Here is a 21,837-nt window from a genome sequence, read left to right as displayed (position 1 = left end):
TGTCTTTTTGTTCTTACAGAGGCAATGATTTGACAGATTTGTAGAAGTTAGGCCCAGACGTTAGCTGATATCAGACAAGTCATGTGTTTTCATTTGCACACTTGCAGTTATAACTTTTAAAGCAGTTTTTTTCATGAAGTTTTATAAAGCTCCTTTTAGCTACAGAACCAAAATGTATTTGTGAAGGTTGCTTGCAGTTTTATATAATTTAGAGTTCTATCCAGATTCGTGGGTGCAAATTTGTTTACTTTTCAGGTTCTTGGCAAGATTTCTGTATGCATTGATTGTGATTTACAGCGGTAGCCATTGTAGTTTTGTGGCAGTGCAAACTTGACCACAGTAATTCCTGTTTTGTACTGCTCAACTGGCCTGTCATATTGTCGTCAGTTGACAATATCCTAGAAGGTTGTTTGGAAGATTTTGGCAAGGTGTCTTATAGTGTAAATTAAACTTTACGTTATTTCGTGAGGTACTTGTAAATGCGGTCGTGACTGATCCTTCATTGTTTTTATATTGACATGCATAGGTGGCGAACAAAGTCCTGTTGAAATGAGGAGCTTTACTATGATGGAAGTAGAAGGGAAGATGTAGAGCTGCTGTATTGAGCATGTTACCTTAACACAGTGCTGGGTGTCTATCAGAAAATGTCAGATTGAAGTGCTGAGCTAATATTCTCAGCAAAAGTATATCTAAAACTGTTTGATAAAAAGGGTCAAAAGAGTCTAGAATGAGTTTAGTCCAGAAAGGTAAAACAGGGAGCGTAATAACAACTTAATTTAAAATTTAGAGTTACAATCTTAACCCTTACCCTGAGTAAGGGTAAGTAATAATAAGTAATAATCTGAGTCTTATGCATTCTCTTGAATGGATAGTATTTTGATTTGCAGGGTAGAGAAGCATAAAACTTTTTTGTTTTGACACTGGCTGTATGCCTTGTTTAACTTTTTCCAGATGTATGCCAAAAGACTAACTTAATAGGTTAATTTTTAGAAAATAGAAAAAATATGCACTAAATTGCAGTGAGAATGTTGCATTTATGTGAAGAATAAATGTGCATATGTAGATGTTTTTCATGTAATCTTCTCTAAGAAAGGTGGTCTTCCTGTCTTACTACGTACATAGCAGTTGTTATTATTACTGTCTGCTTCTCTTTTTCTTTGCATGTTCATAAGACAAAATATTGGGTTTGCATATAAGTATTTTTTTTAAACATTTTTGTAACCATCTGTAGTTAGTGTGTTTTAAACAGATTTTTTCATATATTAATGGAAAAATAGATTTAAAAAGCTTCAAGTTTAGCATTTTTGGAAAAAAAAACATGGTAGGTAACTTATTCAAAAATACATTTCAGTAAAGTGAGTTCAAAAAAGGTCTGTTGTGGAATCTTTTATTTGGATAAATACAGTCTGTTAATTTAAAAACATGCAACCTCAGTATTTTATGATATACTAATAAAAGAATAAGAAGAACATGGTATGAAACCAACATTTATCAGACTTTGTGACACAGTTGGGAAAATAGAATTATATGTCAGATGAAATATTAACGTAAATGCCATTGCCCATAAACTATTTTAGTATGAGAAGAAGAAATGTCACTGAGAAGAATATACTGAGTGAAAATCTGGTGGTGGGTAACTGGATCTTTTTTTATTTGGTTTGTTTTTTCCTTGATTAAACAGTCCGTGTTTTCCTTGAAGTCTGTGGAATATATATGTGACCACTCTGAATTGTCTTTGCCTCAAAGTAGACTTAAATTTCTTTGGAATGCAAGAAGATTTCACTTTTGAAAACCTATTGTACAGGGCTGTATACAGCTTGCTAACATGTATGTGAAATGTCACTTACAGGTGCTGACCTTAAAGAAAGAGCAAAAATGCATGCAAGTGAAGTTGGTTCTTTTGTCTCAAAAGCAAGAGCAACTATTAATGAAATGGGTATGTAACCTCTCCCTTCAGTGATGTTACTTTAACTGTAACCTGAGAAGGCTTAGGTTAGAGGACTGACGTAAACCTGCATGGTTAATTCTTGACAGGTAGTAGGATATCCACAACTATTGCTATTGATAAACACAAATCATGGTGCATTACTTCTTAAAAAAAACGTTCCTTGTCAGGTTGGAGGGCTTTTTTAGAATGCTGGAAAAAGCTAAACATCAGCTGAAGGAGAAGTGATTAGCCCTGCTCTTTTCGTAAGGGATGGATTGTTTTGCAACCTCAAGGTCCTAAAGAATTTAAGTTTTATTGTTGCATTCTTGTGGTTGGTACGTGTTAATACAGTATTTAATATATTTCAGAAACTCGCGAAATATCAGCTGTTGATAGAAAGTTAGCTACTAAAGCCTTCTAAAATTTTGTTTAATATATCCTTGTTCTGGTGTGGTGTTAATACCTGTTAATAATTCAAAATTGTAATTGAACTGTAGCAGTTTCTAAGGGTAGCAATTTCTCTGTAAATTTCACATTATCAATTCACCATAAAATCTCTGCTAATCTATTTTAATATAATTGTTTTTTCCAACAGGGCATTGTCAATACATTTTGTAAAAAAGAGAAGTGTACCAAGTTTGAAGCAATTAATTTTATACATTTGATTTATATCTGCAATGTATTTGGCCACTTGAAATCTTCGCACAAAACTGAGGAATAAATTGTTTCTCATGTATTGTTTTTATATGCACTTCCTTGATAACGTTGGTTCAGATCTTGGCTTGACAGAATGTTATAGGTGGAAACCTATATGGTTTTGTAGGTAAATAACAGACTACTGAAGAATGAGTCTTTGATTAGATACTTGATGGAGATTCTTGTGTCCTTGAATTAACATCTTGTCTTTGAGGTGAAGCAGTTCCTGAATGCTCTTTAAATAAATAAAATAAGTAAAATATTTAGAAGGCAACAGAGGCAACAAGTTGTTCCATTTAGTTACTTTAAGATTTTTAGGAAGCTTTCTTGGCTCTAAATAATTATTTTTCAGGCTTTCTTGGACTGAAGTTACTGGAAATACTTTTAAAGCTGCTGTTAACATTTAAAGAGAGTGATAGTCTTAAGGTTTTCCTGTGATCAGGAAATAGTTTTTTTTTTTTAGTTAGATTATTTTTAGTTTTTAAAGTGAGAAAATTTTTGAAGTCTAAAGAGGTATTTGGATTGGACATTCTGCATTGAATGACTGAAAAACATACGTAGTGATTTGGTGCTTTGTTTTTCCTTAGACTTGGAAAGACTCTTAAGACTAATGTTTGATTGTCTACAACATCATTAAGGTTCTTGTGAGAGTGTTTAGTGAACATGCAAGTAAATTTTCAGCATTCTCTAAAAAGTTTAGAGTGGATCGTTGTGCTAAGGGTGAATTACTTGAAGTTCAGGAAACAACGTGAGTGCTTTCATTCACTGATCTGTAGTTTCTTTCTCGGGGGAAAAAAGCATGAAATTGTGAGTAAATGGAATTAATATCTGAGAATCTAGGTCACTGAAGTACCTACATAGGAAGGTTTGTTAGGGGATGTGATATCAACAGTTAGGCATGCTGCAGCTTGGAAAAGAGAGAATTTAAATAGCCCTTGCCTGATACTGTGACAGAATTTTTGCTTAGATTGAGTGGGTGTCTCTCTCCCCTTTCTCTTCTCCCCTTCTCTCTCCTCTGTCTTCCTCCCTTCTTACTCCACCTTTCCTCACTCCCTCCCTCATTTTGCCATTTCTGCTTTAAAACTCTTAATGAAACAGTGACTAGAAGGTTGTTTAAAGGTTACATAATATTTGGCCATCTCCCAGTTAATTTTTAAAGGCTTCTTTACAGGGTTGGGAAAGAGTATTGAATGTCACTTCTAATGTTATTGGTCAGTTTTCGTGTCATGTGTGTTTGAATATGGATACTACGTAAGTAGCTTTTCTTTTTCAATCACATGGTGTATTCCCACTATAAACGTATTTAAGGCATTGTTGGTTTTGAATACATTATGCTAACAATAGTTCTATTTATAAGATGAATCAAATATTTTCTGAAGAGTCTTTGCAGAGTAATTTAAAATGCGGTTTCCTACATCAGGATCTAGTAGAGAATATTAAAAAAGTGGATTTTATAAATGAGATTATATGAGATTGGTGCACAAGGTGTCATGTACAGAAGGGTATTAATTTTGTAGCAAGTCGGAAATTCTCAGTTCTTCTTTTTTATTTCTGAAGAAGTGATCTGGCATTACAAAACCTAATTTTTGTAGAACTAGTGAGACACTGTATCTGCATTTGGTTACAGGAATGAATCTGTACATTGAAAATTAGAATGGTTTTTTCCTGCCCAGCAACAACTAGAGTGTTATGAAATGTTGGAAGAGGGGAAACAATTTTCAAATTATTATTTGCTACTGCAAATAATAACCAGGGAACAATGTTTCCAGTCTCTCACTTTGTTCTTTTTCTATCCAAGTTTAATGCCATAATCTCATTTAAAATGTGTTCTACTTTTTGCTTTTCAGAAATAGGTCATGTTTTGGTAATTGTGTTTGCGTTCAGATGTGTGACCTAGTAAGGAGATGCTTCTTTTTTAACAGTATATTCAGAAAGAAGACCATTACGTTGTCTTTGTAGACAAAATAAACTAAGGTTAATTACATCTGAGTAAACAACTGAGTAAACATAGCTTTTTACAATTGACATGCTTTGGCTTTCTTTAGTTCCTGTTAATTTCATTACATTTAAAAATCCTTATGCTAGTGGTTTCATAAAATGCTGTAGTATCATTTTAGAGTACAACTACAGAAGAGAAATTTCTGGAAATTAAAAGCATATTGCACTTGTTTTTATGGGATTAATTTATAACTTCTTGCTAAATTTGGATGAAGTATTAAGACGGCAGTAAATATCAGTTGGTATAAAAATAAGCTCTTAAAAAAAGAGCTGAAAAAAATTTTGCTGAGCTGTTAGTTGCCATGCTTAGAGCTTTGAGTGGAGGGGAAAAAACCCAAACCAGACTATTTTTAGCCCTAGTTGCTTTTGATGGAATTATACCAGATTTTGAGGAGTTTTATTGTTTGTTTGTTTGTTTATTTTGTTTCATTAGTAGGAATTACAGGGCTACTTGTCCATTACTATATTGTCTTTGTTATTGATGTAAGGCTGGCTTTACCCTGAAAAAACTAGAGAGAAAAAAATTAATAGCTCTCTTGCAATCATGCAGAACAGAACAGGCCTGACTAAATGAAATCAAATTTTATTGACTCTCAGAAGTCTTGTTTTTTGAAGCTTTGAGAGCAGAAAAAGTGCCCTCATTGTGGGACAGAACTTCAGCATATATTTTATGGTACGATTTCTATCAGGTAGTCCATTTTTTTTCTTAATAGTGACTGTGGAGTCTGGTGTTTGATGTTACAGTTGCATATATGTTACCTACTGGGATTTCAGTTGCAAAATAAACTAAGGCTATGTATGGAGCTGAATGCAATAAGCTACTCTCTTCTAGAAAAATACCTTGTTTAACAGAAAGAAATAGTAAAGCTGGAGAAAGAATTTGAACTTGGCAAGGGCTTGTTAATTACTCAGTGATGTTTGGCCCCAACCTCTAATAAGTGAGAAACACCATTGGTTCTCAAAGCTCTTCCAAAGAACATAGTCATAAGTACCTAAATCCCATAAACAGGGATAAAAAACTCCCTGGAAACTGAGTTTCTTTGTTACTTTTTAAAATCAGAATTAAAGTATGGTCAGGCTTGATTTTTATGTCACATTTGGAGGAAAACCACCTTACTTGTGTCATGATGGAACCTAGATCTGAAACAAGCTAACTTTTGTAAGTACTGATGTTTAATAGCTATGTTTAGACATAATTTTCACAGATGTGATTAGTTTTGATGTAGTCCAGTTTGAATGAGGTCACTCTGAATGAAAGCACCTTGTGGTCAGCTACTTACATTTGTTTTATTGTGTGATTTTTATTTTATTCAAAGCAGATACAGGTCTTTATTTACAGGTTTTTTGGTTTTTTTTCTCCCTTATTATCAATTTTCTGTCTTTCTTACTTCTCTCAATTATCACCAAACTTTTCATTTACCTCGAAGAGGGTTCGTGTTTGTCCTTCAGGAGAACAGTCTCTGCTCGAAGTAAGTTCCTTTTTTTGACTGTTGGAAGTTCATGCATCCTTGGCAATTCTTAAGTTGTGCCAAATTATATGCTAGTTAGTTTTTGGAAGCAAGGTATCAAAACTAGATCTGGTGGCATCAGGATTATATAAGGTTCACTTGATTCCTGGTGTGCTGCCATCTCACCTTTCCTTTGTAGAGTCTCAAAATAGTCAAGAACAGTCATTGAAGAGGTCAGTGCAGCACCTTATTTTATCAAGTTTCTGGGGCTTCTGTGGAGCTTTGATTACCATTAAAAATCCTGGTTTGGTGATCAGCACTCCCGATTACTATGCTGAGAAGTGGCAGCTTATGTAACATCAGCCAAATGTTTCTGTGTTTGCTGGACATAAATCTGGGTAGCAGAGAGTGAGTGCTCTGTTTTTTGGAAAGCCAGTGAGAAGAACTGTGGGTTTCTGTCCTGGATGAGCAGATATAGGCTGTAACTCCAGAACATTTCCACTGAGGTGAAGGGTTGGTATAAAATTTGAAAAAGAACAAATTTACAGCTAGCAGTGCCATGCTTAGCAGCCATGCTTAGGCATCTTGGTCTCCCTGGGTCTCCTCCTGTTGCTGACACTTTGAAAGGGAGATTTGGCAGAGTGTTTCTCTTGCTGTGTTAATGTTGTTGCCTGGTCAGTTAAGTGCAAAGCATGGCTAATACAGTCCAAGACTGCTAATATTCTGGATGTGTTGCTGAGCTCTTGGTTGTTTTCCAGTAGTGGATTTACTGCTCCTCTTAATGTTGAATTAGTTTAAGATACCCTTTGACTAAGCATTGTCTGTTTCCTAAACAGACAATACTGTCCTTACAGAGCTGAAATTATGGGCTTTGTCAAATTGCACTGGATTGATTTTAATTAAAAACCACAGTGCTCAACACTGTAACATTATTAAGGCAATGAATGTGATATTAAACTACTTTCCCAAGATGTGTATATGACACCATTGCTTCCTCAATTGCTAATATACTTTTTTCCCCCCATAATAATAACTTTCTAAAAACTGTTACAAATAAGATACAGAAATTGAGAACGTGAATATTCAGATGAGCTAATTGTCCTTCCTCATGGATCTGAAGATTATGGAAGGAGATGGCTTTGCATTGCTGTACAGGCTTGACAAAAATTGACATAGACTCAGCTTTACTTTTCCTTCTGGTGCTAATTCCAAATGCTGTTCTACAAGAAAAAGAGGCTATGCTCTGGGTGTGGGTCTTTAGTTTTCCTCCCACAAAATATTAACTGTACCAAAAGAAGAGCACTGTCTTGTTCAAATGGTTTCTTGAGATCAGCATACCAGCTTGCACATTGACTTCTAAAACAGACTTCCAGTATGGCTTGCTGTCCATGGTTTCCGTTCCCTTTCTAGGGATTCATATTGTGTGCTTTGGGGAACTTGACACTTTCCTTGCCTTATTCAGGTTTGAAATTGCATGTTTCAATCCCTGAGTAAGAAGGAATAGTTTGTTAGCTCTTTTCCTTTGCCTCTCAGTCTTTGGCTTGGTTCTTAGGACCAGTTGGTATTCAGAGGGCAGCGACTCCTGGCATGGTACCAAAAGATTTTGCTGTTCTTCTGTTGAAGAAATCCTAAGCTAGTTGCTGTTCTAAGGTCCAAGTCCAAGCATGTTCAGGTCTTGTGTGGACCATGGCTTTTGCCTAGGTGTGTACTACTTTAATGATATTACTGAGCTAGTTAATAAAAAAATAATTACACTTATTGTGAAACCTTAGGGAGTGTTTCCTCTGTAGCGTTCAGTGAATGAGCTGACTGTGAAACTATTACTTACCTTAATATATTAAGATAATTTAGAAGTGAAGATATTTTAGCAGTAGCCTGGGGAATGTAGGTATATGGACTATTGCTGAAAATAGAGGAGAAAAATTCTAGAAGTGTTCAGCTAGAGTAATCACAGTCTGTGCGATTTTCATTGAATTATGTGAGACAAGATTGCAGGTGATACTAGAGTATGTGTTATGTCCATGCTGTAAATCAGACAGGTATAAAAATAAAGAAAAACTTATTCTGTTGGATTCTCTTAACTGTTAAAGATTACAGTTGTGCTGCTGTTTGAATTCCATTTTGGGTGCTTTATAAGAAAGAAAAAAATATGTACTTAGAATGTAAAAATATAACTTAATTTATCCTTGGTGTTACCCTTTTGTTTTGTAAATTCGGTGCTTAGTATGTGCTATGCTATTAGTATGAGTTAATAAATTCTTAAATGTGCCTTGTAAGGATAAGAAAAAGGGTGAAATAATTTTCTTTTTCCTCCTATCTAAGGCTTTTCTTCATTTGCACAGAAAGTAGATTTTGTCATCTAGGGTTCACTTCATTGTTGTTTTACTCAGGGCAGAATAAGAGTACCAGACAAAACATTAGTAAATATTAAGAAACTAAGGAATCTCTGTATCAATCTGAAATCTATCACTAAACATGAATGGAATTTCCATTTGTGTTATATGGTGCAAAAAGAGAATCAGTTGTCTACAGAAGACTCTAGCTAAAGGTTTTGACTAAAGCACCTCTTTAATTCCCATTAGTTTCCCAGGTTTTGCTTCTGTTATCATGAGTATAAAACATACTGCCCCTGTTACCTGTCAGTACTAAAGTATCAAGTAGAAGACTTTAAAATTAAGAACATACCATTCCTCCACTAATTATCTTTTTGTCTAGGTCATTTATAAGAGTGAATGATCATTGAAGGAAACCAGGAAATTAATGGGATTGAGAGAGATACCTTAAAGAAGCCCTTTAGCTACTGTCATAATAAAGGGAAGATAAACTTCACTAGTATCTTTTTCTTAATAGCTAACTGTAAGCAATGTGCAGTAACTGTTTTCATTAGAAAACAACATTTCTTTACAAGTACTTAAAAATAATTTTTTTTTAATGCAGCTCTTGTTACTGATTATCTGGATTATCTTGGAAGGTATTAAAGCAAAAATAATAAAATACATCTATCATCATCAGCAGTCTGTTAAACTTGTTATCTGAAGCACAGAAGTTAGAGGGTAGGTAAAAGCCTTTCATAGTTGTAGCTGGCAAATATATGGAAAATAAGTGGAAAATCCAATTGAAGGTGTATTTCATTCAGACTTAAGCAGTTGTGGTTTTGCAGGTAATTTTTTAAACAAATGTGAATATGTTAATTGTAGTAACCACTTCTTGGAATTATGACAGTTAAAGCATGACAACACTTAATTAAATGCCTTGGACAAAAATGGTTTGACCAGTCTTCTTTGCCTTCAAGTTTTTTGCCTTGATTTTCATAGTGTTGTAGAATGGATGAAAGTGTTTGTTGAAGTATTTGGTTTCTGTTAGCCTCTTTTGATGAACTGAAAATTCAAGCAAATATTGTAGTCACTGACTTGGTGACAGATTTTACAAAGCAAGGTAAATGCCTGAAACACAACTGGCATTGCTCTGTAAATGCAGAGCTCATATACCATTTTAATGTTGTTATTGTTCTTCAGGAAAAGATCCCCTAAAATGAAATTAAGATATAATAATGTGTTGCAGTTATTTTTAGAATTTCCTGTGACATACGTTAATTTATGTGAGAGTGTAATTTTGTGAATAAATTGCTCCTAGTATAAAGAATATCTCAGTTACTGTAATTGTCCAAGGAGTGCCTCTAGGACTGCCTCTACTTGCCACTCAAGGTGCATAGTTTATATCCTTGTAGTTTGATCAGAGAAAAGTGTTGATTTTATGTTCAAGAGCAACAACACCAAGAGAGATAAAAAATAAAATTAGTGAACAGCTGGAAGAGAAGTCTATTCTGAATTACAAGATACGAGGATTTAGATATAAACTTCATTATTTTAAAACCAAATTAAAAATCCAGTCTAGTCATTATAGCAAGCTAGCATGTCGTTTTAAATAAGTGTTCATGCTGATTCAAAATTCCTCTTTACATCTGTGGTCTTTTGAAAACTTTCTCAACTTGTAGCCAGAAAACTTGCAGATTTTGAGTTAGTGAAGAAACTCTCTAAACTAACAGATCTCAAAGCTGTCTTTCAACGTCGTTGGTGTAGGAATCAGTTGGTGTAGGAATCAGTTGGTGTAGGAATCAGTTGGTGTAGGGGTTGCTGTGTTAATAGGGTTTAAGCTATTGTTAGTTGAAATATTCACTGAAGATAAATAGAATGTAAATAAGTATATTGTTTTGTAATAGTAAACCCCAAATTTAAAATAGTTTGACATTTTCACTCTATTATGTGACTTCTGTTTCTTCTGTCTTCCTTTCCTAATGGCTGACCAATTAAATACGGAATACACAAATAGGTGTTCAGTTGTGTTTAGATGTTTCTGGGCACTTCTTTTATTAATTTGAAGGGTCCATTATTATTTTAAACTAATGTTACAAAGAAACAGAGAGGGAGTGTTCTTATCTGTAAATTAAAATTTGTCCTTGAAAGGGTGCTGGAACGACTAATCCTGGAAACTGCTTCTGGACACGTAAAGGACAAGAAAGTCATCAGATACAGTCAGCATGGATTCACAAAAGGGAAATCATGCTTGACCAGCCTTATAGCCTATAATAAAATGACTAGTTTGGTAGATGAGAGAAGAGCGGTGGATATTGTTTCCTTTGACTTCAGTAAGGCTTTTGACGCTGTGTCATAAATTTTCTCATGGAGTTATTGATTAGTATAGACTGGGTGAGCAGACAGTGGAGCATTTGAAAATAGGCTGAACAGAAGAGTCCAGAGGCTGGTGATCAGCAGCTTGAAGTCTGCTTGACGGCTCCTAGCCAGCAGCATATAACCAAGGGGCAAGTACTGGGTTCAGTCCTGTTCAACACCGTTAATGATCTGGATGATGGGATGGAGTATACCCTCAGCAAGTTTGCTTTTGATATAAGTGTGGAAGGAGTGGCTGATGCACCAGAGGGTTGTGCGATCATTCAAGGGGTCATCAGAAAGGTCAAGAAATAGGCTGGCAGGTACCTCATGAACATGAGTAAAGGAAGTGCGAAGTCCTCCACTTGGAGAGAAGCAACTTTCATGCAGCAGTACAGGCTGGGAGCTAAACAGTCTGGAATGCAGCTTTGCAGAAAAGGCCCTGCAGATCCTGGTGGACTCTCAGTTGAACATGTGTCAGCACTCTGCCCTGGTGGCAAAAGCAGCTGATGCTATCCTGGTCATAGCTGAGAGAGGCGATCCTTCACTCCTCAGCACTAATGAGGACGCTGCTGGAGTACTATGCCTGATTCTGGGCCCCCTGGTGCAAGAGATGGAGCCACTGGAGACTCCAGTGAAGGGCCATGAAGATGGTGAATGGTCTGAAGCATCTCTCCTGTGAGAAAGGACTCAACAAGCTAGGGCTGTTCAGCCTGGAAAAGAGAAGACTCAGAAGGGGATCTCATCAATATGTATAAATACCTAAAGAGGAGAATCTTTAAGAAGGTGAAGCTAAGCTATCTCCAGTGGTGTCCTCTCATAGGGCCAGAGGCAGTGGGCACAAACCAAAACACAGGAGGTTTCTCCTGAACATCAAGATATGCCTTCTGCAGGAGTGACCAAGCACTGGCACAAGTTACCTCAGGAGGTTGTGGAGTCTCCCTCCATAGAAATCTTCAAAAGCCATCTGGACATAAGCTTGAGCAGCCTGTTCTGGGTGATGCTTCTTGAGCCCAGAGGGTTGGACAAGTTGACCTGCAGAGGTTTCTTCCAATCTTAACCATTCTCTTGATTTAAAGGTTTCTCATTTGCCAACATATGCCTGCAGTTCATATTTGCCATGCTTCCTTAACCTGCTTGAGGTACGTTATGAATTATGGAACTTTTCATATATCACTTAGTTTATAGCATGGTTTCTTCCAGTAATCCATGTGATACTCAAAGTATGCAGGGTATTGTTAGACAATTCATTCTCCTTGCTTTATGTTTTATGAAATCCATTATTCAAAGGCAAAAATTAGCTGCTAGAAATGCCCTCTGAAGTTGCTTGTCCTAGTAAACTGTGCACTAGACGGCCTTATTTGACAAATAATCAGAAATGCATATGTGGAATAAATAGCATGGACAATCTACTTCTCCTTTCTGTGGGAACTCAGTTGTGCTGTCATGTAAATTTGAATTCTTTTGCTACTTCTGTGTTAGCTGGGGACTCACAGTTTTTGAGGAGAGTGCTTTCCCTACTTTTATTCAGTTAGTACTGAGAAACAGGAATTCTTCATAGACTGTTGGCTGTCTGTTGATTATTAAACACAGGTCAGGCTTATGAATTTGGTTCAGTAGGTGCTAGAAGTAGTGCTAATTTCTGGTTTACATCTGAATGACTGTTCTTTCAAAAGATTGGTTGCCAGAGGTCACTATAGTGGAATCATAGAATCATAGAGTAACCAGGTTGGAAGAGACCCACCGGATCATCGTGTCGAACCATTCCTGTCAAACATTAAACCATGTCCCTCAGCACCTCGTCCACCCATGCCTTAAACGCCTCCAGGGAAGGTGACTCAACCACCTCCCTGGGCAGCCTGTTCCAGTGCTCAGTGACCCTTTCTGTGAAGAATTTTTTCCTAATGTCCAGCCTAAACCTCCCCTGGCAGAGCTTGAGGCCATTTCCTCTTGTCCTGTCCCCTGTCACAGTAAGAAGAGAGGTGAACAATAACTCCTGGTTTTAAAGTTGTCCAGGTATAGGAGGACAACAGAGGAGCAAGGGGAGTTGAGGTCACTGTCTTTCACATTACTGTTTCATATAGAGTGCCTGAAAAGGCATACTTGAAAGTGGGGTTTCATTTGAACATTCCTAAATACCAAATTCTGACTGCTGTGGTTAGTTGAATCAAAAATACTTGTCCTAATTTGTAAAAGAGTGCTTAAAAGCTAGGTAGCTGATTGTACTTAAGGGTCCATACATAATTTGAGCATTGTTAGGGATTGAGTGGGCTGCCATGGAGTTTACTTTTCTGATTCACAGGAATTGTAAACAGAGCTGTTGCTGCAGTAACAGTGCAAACCTCTTGCTTTAAGAGAAACTGAATTCTAATTCTGCAGGACTTTGAGTTCGTTAATGATGGCTCCTATGTCCTAACTGTAGCAAGAAAAACTGCAGGTGTTCTTCAGGTTGATTGTTTGAAACTTCTGTCAGGCTGCAAATTTATAGTTCTCATAGAAAGCTCATTGGCATATGAGCAGCCTTGATCTCAAAATTTTGTGCCTAGCTCAAGATTGTTTCTTCTTTTAGTATGAATAGATGGTACAGTTACTAACAGAAAATACTACAGGTATAAATTTACTTATCAAGAAACAGAGCTGCTCTTAGAAGATCGGTCTGTTTTGGATTTGATACATTCTGAATCAGTAACTCTTTTTTCTGGGTGTCATGAGTTTTAAGTTAATCAATCTGGACAAGTTGATGTAGGTTGAGTAGGAACACAAATAGCCAAGTCTGGAATTATAAGTAATTGTGTTATTCTTCCTCTGCCTATTTCAGGAACTTTCAGTAAGGGACTAGTAATAGTGATAAGTCTTCCTTTGAGCCCTTGGACACTGTCTAAAGATTGTTTTTGTTGTCTCTTATTTTAAATCTACTGTATGAAATATTTTATAAAGGCAAGACTACTTTAATGTAAAAATTGTTACCATAATGTTCTTAGTAAATCTGCTTATTTATTCTTCTTACTTTTATCTTTCTTCTTCCTCTTACTTTTTTCTTTCTTCTTCCGCAATATCAGCAGAAAGTAGTTTTTTCCTGATTAATCAGACCATTTAATCGTCAATCATGCAAAAGAGAGGTTGTGCAGGAATAGAAAAAGGCTGCTTGATAGCTCCTAAGAAAGTCTCATGTGTAATTCAGTTTCCTCTCAGATATTGTCTTGCATATCTTTAATTTTAGAAGAACCTTTTTAATGTATTAGTCAGAGTACTAAATAGTCATATATGATTCAGGTCAGTAGAATCCAGGCAGCTTCTGTTTCTGTGTGGGGAATGTCAGTATCCACAACATATGAATCAGTGGGGTGTGGGCTTTGCAACACACATCTGAGAAACTATTTCTTAGTTGAATCCTCCAGACCTAGTGCCCGTATTCATATGCTGGTCTTTCATTCATCATATAATCATTTCTAAGCAGAAAGGAAATGTCTTGTTAGTCACCAGTAGTGAACATCATGTGGAAAGCCAGTTAAAGATGAAATAACACCTGTTACAACAGAGTTGTGACTTTCTGAGGTTGCTTCACACATTACATGTGTTCCTATGTGTTTAAATGCAAAGTACTTCTCCTGTGACATTCTGTACTGGTGACAAAATTGTGGAAGAGTTTAGCGTACTCTACTCTTTGTCTTTCAGTAATGGAGGGTCACAGGAAAGCAGGAGGCATCCCAAGACTACAAGATACTGCTGGTCACCCTAATGTAAGACCACATGTAACATATACATTTACCAGGAGTGCTTTGCTGAAGTTCAGCTGAAGATGCACAGTTACTATAGAGTAGGAGACAGGCCATTTCTTTATATTGCTCTGCATCATCTTTCCTAATTTTTGTTTGAGCTTTTTACGGGTTTATTTTACTTAATTGTGTCATGTTATGTTTAGTTTCTCTTACTGAAGTTTTTTGCATGCCATTAATTTCTTAGTACTTTAGTTTACCCGTTGGTCACACTCATATTGTGTTGAATGGCCCATAAACATCCTTCTATACAGGTTGTTATCACCTTCTGTCCTAACAGATTATTTCTCAAGTAACTCAATATTTAAAAATTATTTTGATCTGCTTGTTCATGTTTGTTTCCTCCACACTCTTGTTTATTCTCCTGTAATCTCAAATAGAAAAATGTGGTTTTGTCTTCTATCTGGCTCTGTTGCTTTCTTAATACTAACATATACTGAAATGGGCCCTTCTTTACTGTATTTAGAACCTTCCTTTTCTGCAATATCATTAAGCGATAATGTTATATTAGGATAAATATATCAACTTTTGCTTGGGACACTTGTTTTATATGCATAATGGAGATGTGTCTACGGAGTATGCTGCATGATTTACAAATAAGTGAAATAATCCTTTATGAATTCATTATATGAACTGGCTTATTATTTGGTGTCCTTCATGTTCCACACTTTGATGTACTAAAGTAGCTCAGTGCAATACTCAGATTACAATTTAATGCTGCTTATTACTTAATATTTTTTAACTGCTTCTAATGACATCAGTCTGTGTATATAAACGGTCTGCTCTTGTGTGTGTTACACTCTTAATTTTGTTTATTTTCTGTTATATTTCTGATTCTTTTTGTGAACTTTACTATGCAGCTTATGATTGCACTTTTATAATCCTACGTTAGATCTGGAATCTAGCACTAATCATTAGTACTACAACAAATGCCTTAAATTTATCTCTGTTATTTATAGCTTGACAAAAATGTGGAGTGTTAGAGAATAAAACCCCTGGGCTTCTTGGAAAAGCTTTAAATAGCTTTTTTCTGTCACTCATGGCAAATGAGCCTTGCCGTGTAGAATCATTGTGGAGGTTTACCTGTCTATGTAATTTATTGTTCTAAAAATCTGTGTGCATAGAACGTAGCTAAGTCTACAGGGCATGATTTGTCAAACATCATCTGTACTTTTGTTACGTGCTGAACGTTTTTGGCAGTTGTGTATTAAAATTATGCAGGTAAACAGGAACAACTGCCTCTTGTGCTACAAGTTGTCAATATTCCAAGAAGCTTTACCCTTGGTAGGAAGTTCTGGGGACTTGGATACTCAGTTTACAATCCATAGTAATTACTAATTTCTTTCTGCAATGTTTTTCTGACGCTTCATGGGGACATGTTAGAAGAATTAATTTCTTCCGTTCTTTTGATAAGCATGCACGGAACTGTTGTAACAAATGTGTATTTTGCCTTTCATCCGTTGTCAACTTCCACATGAGGTGATTGTTTAATATCCTTGGGAAGTGATGATTCTAACATATGGTATCAAACTGCTTTTTCTCCCTTTGAGTTAGGAGTTTTAGTATTTCTTGGTGGGAATTCTGGCTGTAATTCTTGAAACCAAGCTGTTTTCTAATACCCTTTCTATAATTTTCATTTCTGTGTGTCTACTTGAAGTTACTTATCATAGAGAAAGTAGTCTGCCTTAAAGTACTGCAAAAAATTGTGTAAATAAATCTCCAGCTAGTGTTTACTAGTCTCTGAGAACTGGAACATACATGCAGGCAGTAACTGCTGGAAACTACAGTTAATAATGTAATGACCATGCCTTTGTGTCCAGGCAAATTAGTTTTCGCTTATCTATAACAAAGATTATTTTAAGAGAAGTGCTGGCTGCATCAGCCTTGAACCTAGATTGCAAAACTGTTTGGCAAATTGATTGTTGTGATGGGATTATGAGTTTCAATCAGCAAACTGGCCCTACTCAAAATGAGAGTTGTCTTGTCTTTTTGCCTTCCCATATAACTAGGAAAATGTAAATAGAAAAAGAGCAGCTTTTACTCCTATTCCTCTGTCTCCTACACCTTCTCTATTAAAGGGCAAATATACCTTGGGCTCTTCTAAGTGACTTCTAAGTAGGTGCTTCATGTTGCAGACAGAAATCAGTAGTGTCTTTTAGCGTGGAATTGATGCAGGTAATCACGTTTAAACGTGACCTAAACCAGGTTGCATGGAACTTTGATTTAAAGCATCTGTTACAGTTTTGAAAAGTGTTGGTAAATTTTTGTTCTTTTCTTAAAGACAATTGGATATTTGTTAGCTGTTGATAATTAAAGGATGTCAATTTGCAGCTAAAAATAGCCTTTCATGTAGTTTGATATTTTTGTTACCTAGTGCAGCACTAGAGTTTTATTATGCTGATACACATTAGCATTTAATTGATTTTTTAAAAAATTTAAGTTCTCTGAATTGTATCTGTCAGAAAGGGAAAAGGTAAGTTACGTGTCAGAAGTCATAAATTTAGAACTAACTAGTTCACTAAAGAAAGGAAGTATTATTCATAATTAATAAATCAATCTAATAATTTTTGGCCACACTACCATTCTAGAACATTCTCTCACACCTCAATTTCATCTATATTTTTGCAGCAGATTTTTTCCCTTTTTAATTTCCAACTAAGACTGAGTGAACTGATCATTCAGTTCAAATATCTGAAACATTAAAACGAAGAACGTCTTTTTAACAACTTTGCTGTTAAGAGCTGGTTTAGTGTTTCAACAAGCTGTACACACAAGTGTTCAGCTAATGAATTGCTTTTTACTATCTTTGAAACTTCAGAGGCAAAAATGTACTACTGAAATACTGTTTTAGTATAGTTTGAAATTATCGATGGCTTATGGTAAATGTGACATTAAATATACTCAAAGCTGTTATGCACAGTTTTATTTCTCAAGTAAAAAATATGTTTTTCATCAAACTTTTTTGGGTTCCTGATGAAGAGGGAAAAAGAGAGCTTGTTGGAGGCAAAGAGCAGTACTTTAACATGAATGATTAAATGACTTCCCAATGGCAGAAAACTGATGATAAATTAAAAACAGACTATGCCACAGTCACACAAGCCTGTGGAGCCCTTCTACCTGTCCTGTGCTGGCAGCATGTTCATCTGTTTATCAGGCCAAAAACTTTCCCACATTCCATTAAGCTGTTAACTGCTGCTTTACAAGAGAAAAGGGACAACAGTGGTGGCCACATCACGTCTGGGAATATACGACGTGGAGAGCTTCCAGCTATGCTAGTATCACAGATTATTATTATTATAAGACATTTGTATTTCAACTAGAACTGATTTTGCATGTGCTTTTTTTAAGTATTCCTGTTCTATTGTTTGTCTAGCTCTGCTCAGTGTGCTTTTTGGGATTATTATTCAGATTTTTGTCGAAAGTGAGCAGGAGCTAGAGAAAAAGGCTTGCGAACCTATTCAGCTACAGAGTGATTAGAGGGAGGGCCAGTATTTTTGCCAGAACATTGCTGAGCAATCAGGTTTATAGACCTGCTTTGTTTCATAAAAACTTTTTTTCTCATAGCCTAAGTATACTTTGGACAAAATATTGGAATGTTTTTTCAGAGATGTTCTTTATGAGGCTGGTGTTAACTGGTACTTTCTTTTTCAGCTAATCTGCCTGTACCTACTATTGCTGCAATAGATGGAATTGCTTTAGGTGGTGGACTAGAACTTGCGTTAGCCTGTGATATAAGAGTGGCAGGTAGGTCTGAATCCTGTTTATAGAACCTAAGATTATTAGTGTTGTAGATGGCTTGACTAATCCTTGTTTTGGCAACATTCTCATGAAACTTATTTTGTATTTGATGTGGTTTATAACCAATTATTTTAAAGGGATGTGGCAGAAATCTGTAGAAATACTTGCTAATGTTTAGTTTCAAACAATTTTCCACTGATAGCTGGGTTGGTTTTCTTAATGTTCTTTGTTATTCTTATGTCATTCATTTAATCAGTATTGCTGGAAGGGTTATGTAGTTGTTTGGATATTTTATTTGCTAATCAAAATAGTCTCCTCTTCTGTATTTGAAGTGTTCTAGGTGGAGATTTGATTTCATCCTAACAGGTTGCAGGAAAAAAGCAAAGGTTTTAGTGAGAGTATTATTACTCAAGCAATTAAACGGTTTTGAAAGAGAAGTGACAACAGCACTTGAAAAGAGGCCTTGACCTATGCCACTGTCAGAAGTGTAAAGCCATTTGTTAGCAAGTAAATGGAAATTTGGTCCTGAACAGTTGCTTTTAGCTTAGCGTATATAAAGCTATTTGACCCCTAGACAGTATTCTATCAGCTAAAGAATTCATAATAATCAGATACAAAATTCTGTCCCGTTTTAAGATGTTAAATGATAACATTTTTTTCTTCTATTATTTTATATTTTGCAAATAAATCTGTTAGTGTAATTGCTTACTTGTTATGTGAAAATTAATAAGGTAGAGAATGTGCCTTGATGGGAGTAGTTGGATCTTTTATTAAAGATAGATCAGTTCAATGTATTTAACGATTTTCATAAACAAATGCTTTTTAAGTGACTTACTGTTCTTTATGAAGGAAATGTGATAACAATCTTCTATTCCTTATTACATATTTTGCAGTTTTTTCGCCTATAAATTATGGTAAGAACTCATATACATTCTCTTTTTAGCTTCTACTGCCAAAATGGGTCTAGTTGAAACAAAGTTGGCAATCATTCCAGGTGCAGGTATGAATGTTTTGCATTTGTTACCATGTGTAATTAAATACCACTTTTCATACTTGATTTTGGGTTGTTGTTTATGAATTTCTGCTTACTTTTATATTTCTGTTAAGTATTGTGGCATGTTTTGAAGCTTATTGCTCACATTACTTACTAATAATAATAAAATGTGTATTTCTCATTTTTAGGTAGTCACACTTGTATATCAAGTTTTTAATTGAAGTCTTCATTAACTAAGTATTGAGTGATTCTATAAATTATATTTGGTGTCTTGATCTGAAGGCTGAATAACTTTGCTAAGGATCAGAGAAGGAAAAGAGGTAGAGTTAATGACCAGTGTACAAAATGGGTAATTTAAATGATGGTACAGTTTTACATAATGTCTAGTACTTTAGGATACAAATTCTGTTTTCGTACTGCTTGTAGATTGATTGTGAAAAGTTTAAAAACTGGAAGTATAGCTGCAAACAGATTGTTTGTATTGCCAAGATTTTTTGAGAGTTTTGTGGTTGAACTGCTCTCATATCTGGGAGTCCAGTTAAATGGCTTTTCCTGGATTTAAAGTGAGCTAAAATTATATAATGAATAATGTTCAAGGTAGTCTTTGTGTTATTAAACCTTTTGTTTTATGGGTAAATGATGGTTGCTTGAATTAAGGTATTGTGCTTTCCTCAGAAAGTCAGGTAACATAAAATAAGTCCATCACTGTGATTCCTACCTAGCTTTGACCTTGATTTCTGGAAGTTCTGGAGAGCATCAAACCCTTTTTGCCCGTTTTCTTTCTAATGAGTAGAATCTGTTCTGAAAGTTCTGTATCCCATTTTAATGGATGTTATTGCTGCTCATATAAAGAGGACTTCAAAGAGTACCATAATGGAAACACTGGTATGGACTTCCTGTAAGAAACTGTCCCATCCTATCTAATCTAAACATTTATTGTATTTCATATGCTCTGTGATTATGGTTATTGATGATTTGTAATTTTATTTGATTTTATTTGATACTTTCTCCTGTGTGGTCAGAGAAACATTTTATGTTAGGAAAACTTTTTTGTGATGATTTGTCTTTTTTCAGCAGTGGATAATGATGTAGATGATTTCAGGGATATATTTTCTTCTGGTGGTGTTGTTGTGAAATAATGTGCCTTAGTCATAAGTCCTAGTGAAGAAAAAGACAGAAAATGGTGAGGTTTATCTTTGTGGGCAATTTTTTCCTTTTGTATTTCCACTCCACCCTCTTCTAAGGAATTCTGCAGGACAGTGTTGGAGATGTACTCTCCAGGTCAAGAAATTCAGGTCAAGTTCTCCATATATGCTCAGTAATCAACTTAGGTCATCTCGTTTTTCCTGTCCGCAGTTAATTACAGGTGTTTCAAACTTCTAGTGCTTTCACCTTAAACTGCTGTGTAACTAACTCATGAGTTTCATTGAGAATAATTTATTGCTATTCAAAGCATAAGGGTGGAAAATTTATTTTTTACTATGCCTGAAACAATAAGTTGGGCGTATGTCTTCAGCTCCTTGAAAATATGGTAGTTTTCAACATGTTACAAAGCCTTTTAAACTTTGTTTTGGGGTATGTTTGGTGATGAATTTTTTTTCCTATTCCTATCAGCCTTTCTGAGGACTCTTTTTACTAATTGTATTTGAGCTTATGACAACTTTTTCCTCATCAGCCTGAACTTGGACCAGTTCTGTTGAGCAGTGGCAGCCCCTTTGGACTTCTGTCATCCATACATACTTATACTTTTTGTCACCAGAAAGTGAAGAATGAACAAAGGAATTTTGCATACATGGTTTAGGTAGAGAAGCCAGATGTGCCCAGTTGAACCATAGGCTTCATGCGTTGATGGAATATTTTCTTACAGTGCCTACTTCAAGCTATCCTGAGTTACTGGACTGGGCAGTGGAGCTTAAAAGAGAGCTGTAGTCATTAAGAGGTTTCAGTTTTCTTCTGCCATCTAGTACATCTGAAACACACTGACAAAATGTGTTACTTCTTCAAAGTAGTTCCCTACAGCATGACAGAATGCTGCCATTTTTATTCTGCTCCATCATCTGCCACATGTGATAGGCGTAAAGATTTTAAGTTGGGTAATAATTTGTGTGGATCTTATGCCACCACAACAGGCATATGCATCACATCTATTTGTCTGTTCATCCCCTCTCTCCCGCACTTTCTTCCCTGTGAACCTGGGGTCTGTTGGCTGGTTGTTGGTCTTTGATTTACAGGGAGGTGGTTGCAAAGGACAAAAGTATATGTTTGGTTTGGAAAATTTTGTTGTCCTTAAATGTAAAGTTGATGCATGAACTAGCCTATTCTTGGTCATGAAAGAATGAGCACAGGAGAGAGGCTTTGTGGATATCCTAATTGTGGAAAATGTTTCACTGAGAATACTCTTTTCACTGGACAGCAATGAGTTTGTATGAGGCAGGATTTCATGGGAAACCAGACTTCACTAGCTGTGGGGTTTGAAGAGTTGCTTGTTATCAGCCAGGGTGGCTTTTCTGAAAGCTACGTTTTGCTAAAAGGAGTTGAGTTTTTTTATTTCTTTGTCAAAAAGCAGTTTAAACAACTTATCTTCTGTATAACG

The 21,837-nt window shown here is 35.7% G+C and overlaps 1 protein-coding gene across 2 annotated transcripts in view; it reads left to right on the top strand.

Annotated features, from left to right (window-relative positions):
* Positions 1–21,837, top strand: part of AUH (AU RNA binding methylglutaconyl-CoA hydratase) — a 106,727-nt gene that overhangs the window by 33,458 nt on the left and 51,432 nt on the right. For both annotated transcript variants that reach the window (XM_069879926.1, XM_069879927.1), the window contains exons 4-6: positions 1,850–1,936; positions 18,164–18,256; positions 19,194–19,250. In XM_069879926.1, the coding sequence (XP_069736027.1) occupies positions 1,850–1,936; positions 18,164–18,256; positions 19,194–19,250 (237 nt within the window). The remainder of the gene's footprint in view (positions 1–1,849; positions 1,937–18,163; positions 18,257–19,193; positions 19,251–21,837) is intronic.

The sequence above is a fragment of the Phaenicophaeus curvirostris genome, chromosome Z (assembly GCF_032191515.1).
Source record: "Phaenicophaeus curvirostris isolate KB17595 chromosome Z, BPBGC_Pcur_1.0, whole genome shotgun sequence".
Classification (NCBI taxonomy): Eukaryota; Metazoa; Chordata; class Aves; order Cuculiformes; family Cuculidae; genus Phaenicophaeus; species Phaenicophaeus curvirostris.
Note: the sequence above shows the minus strand (reverse complement) of the source record. Positions and strands in the feature narration are given on the sequence as shown.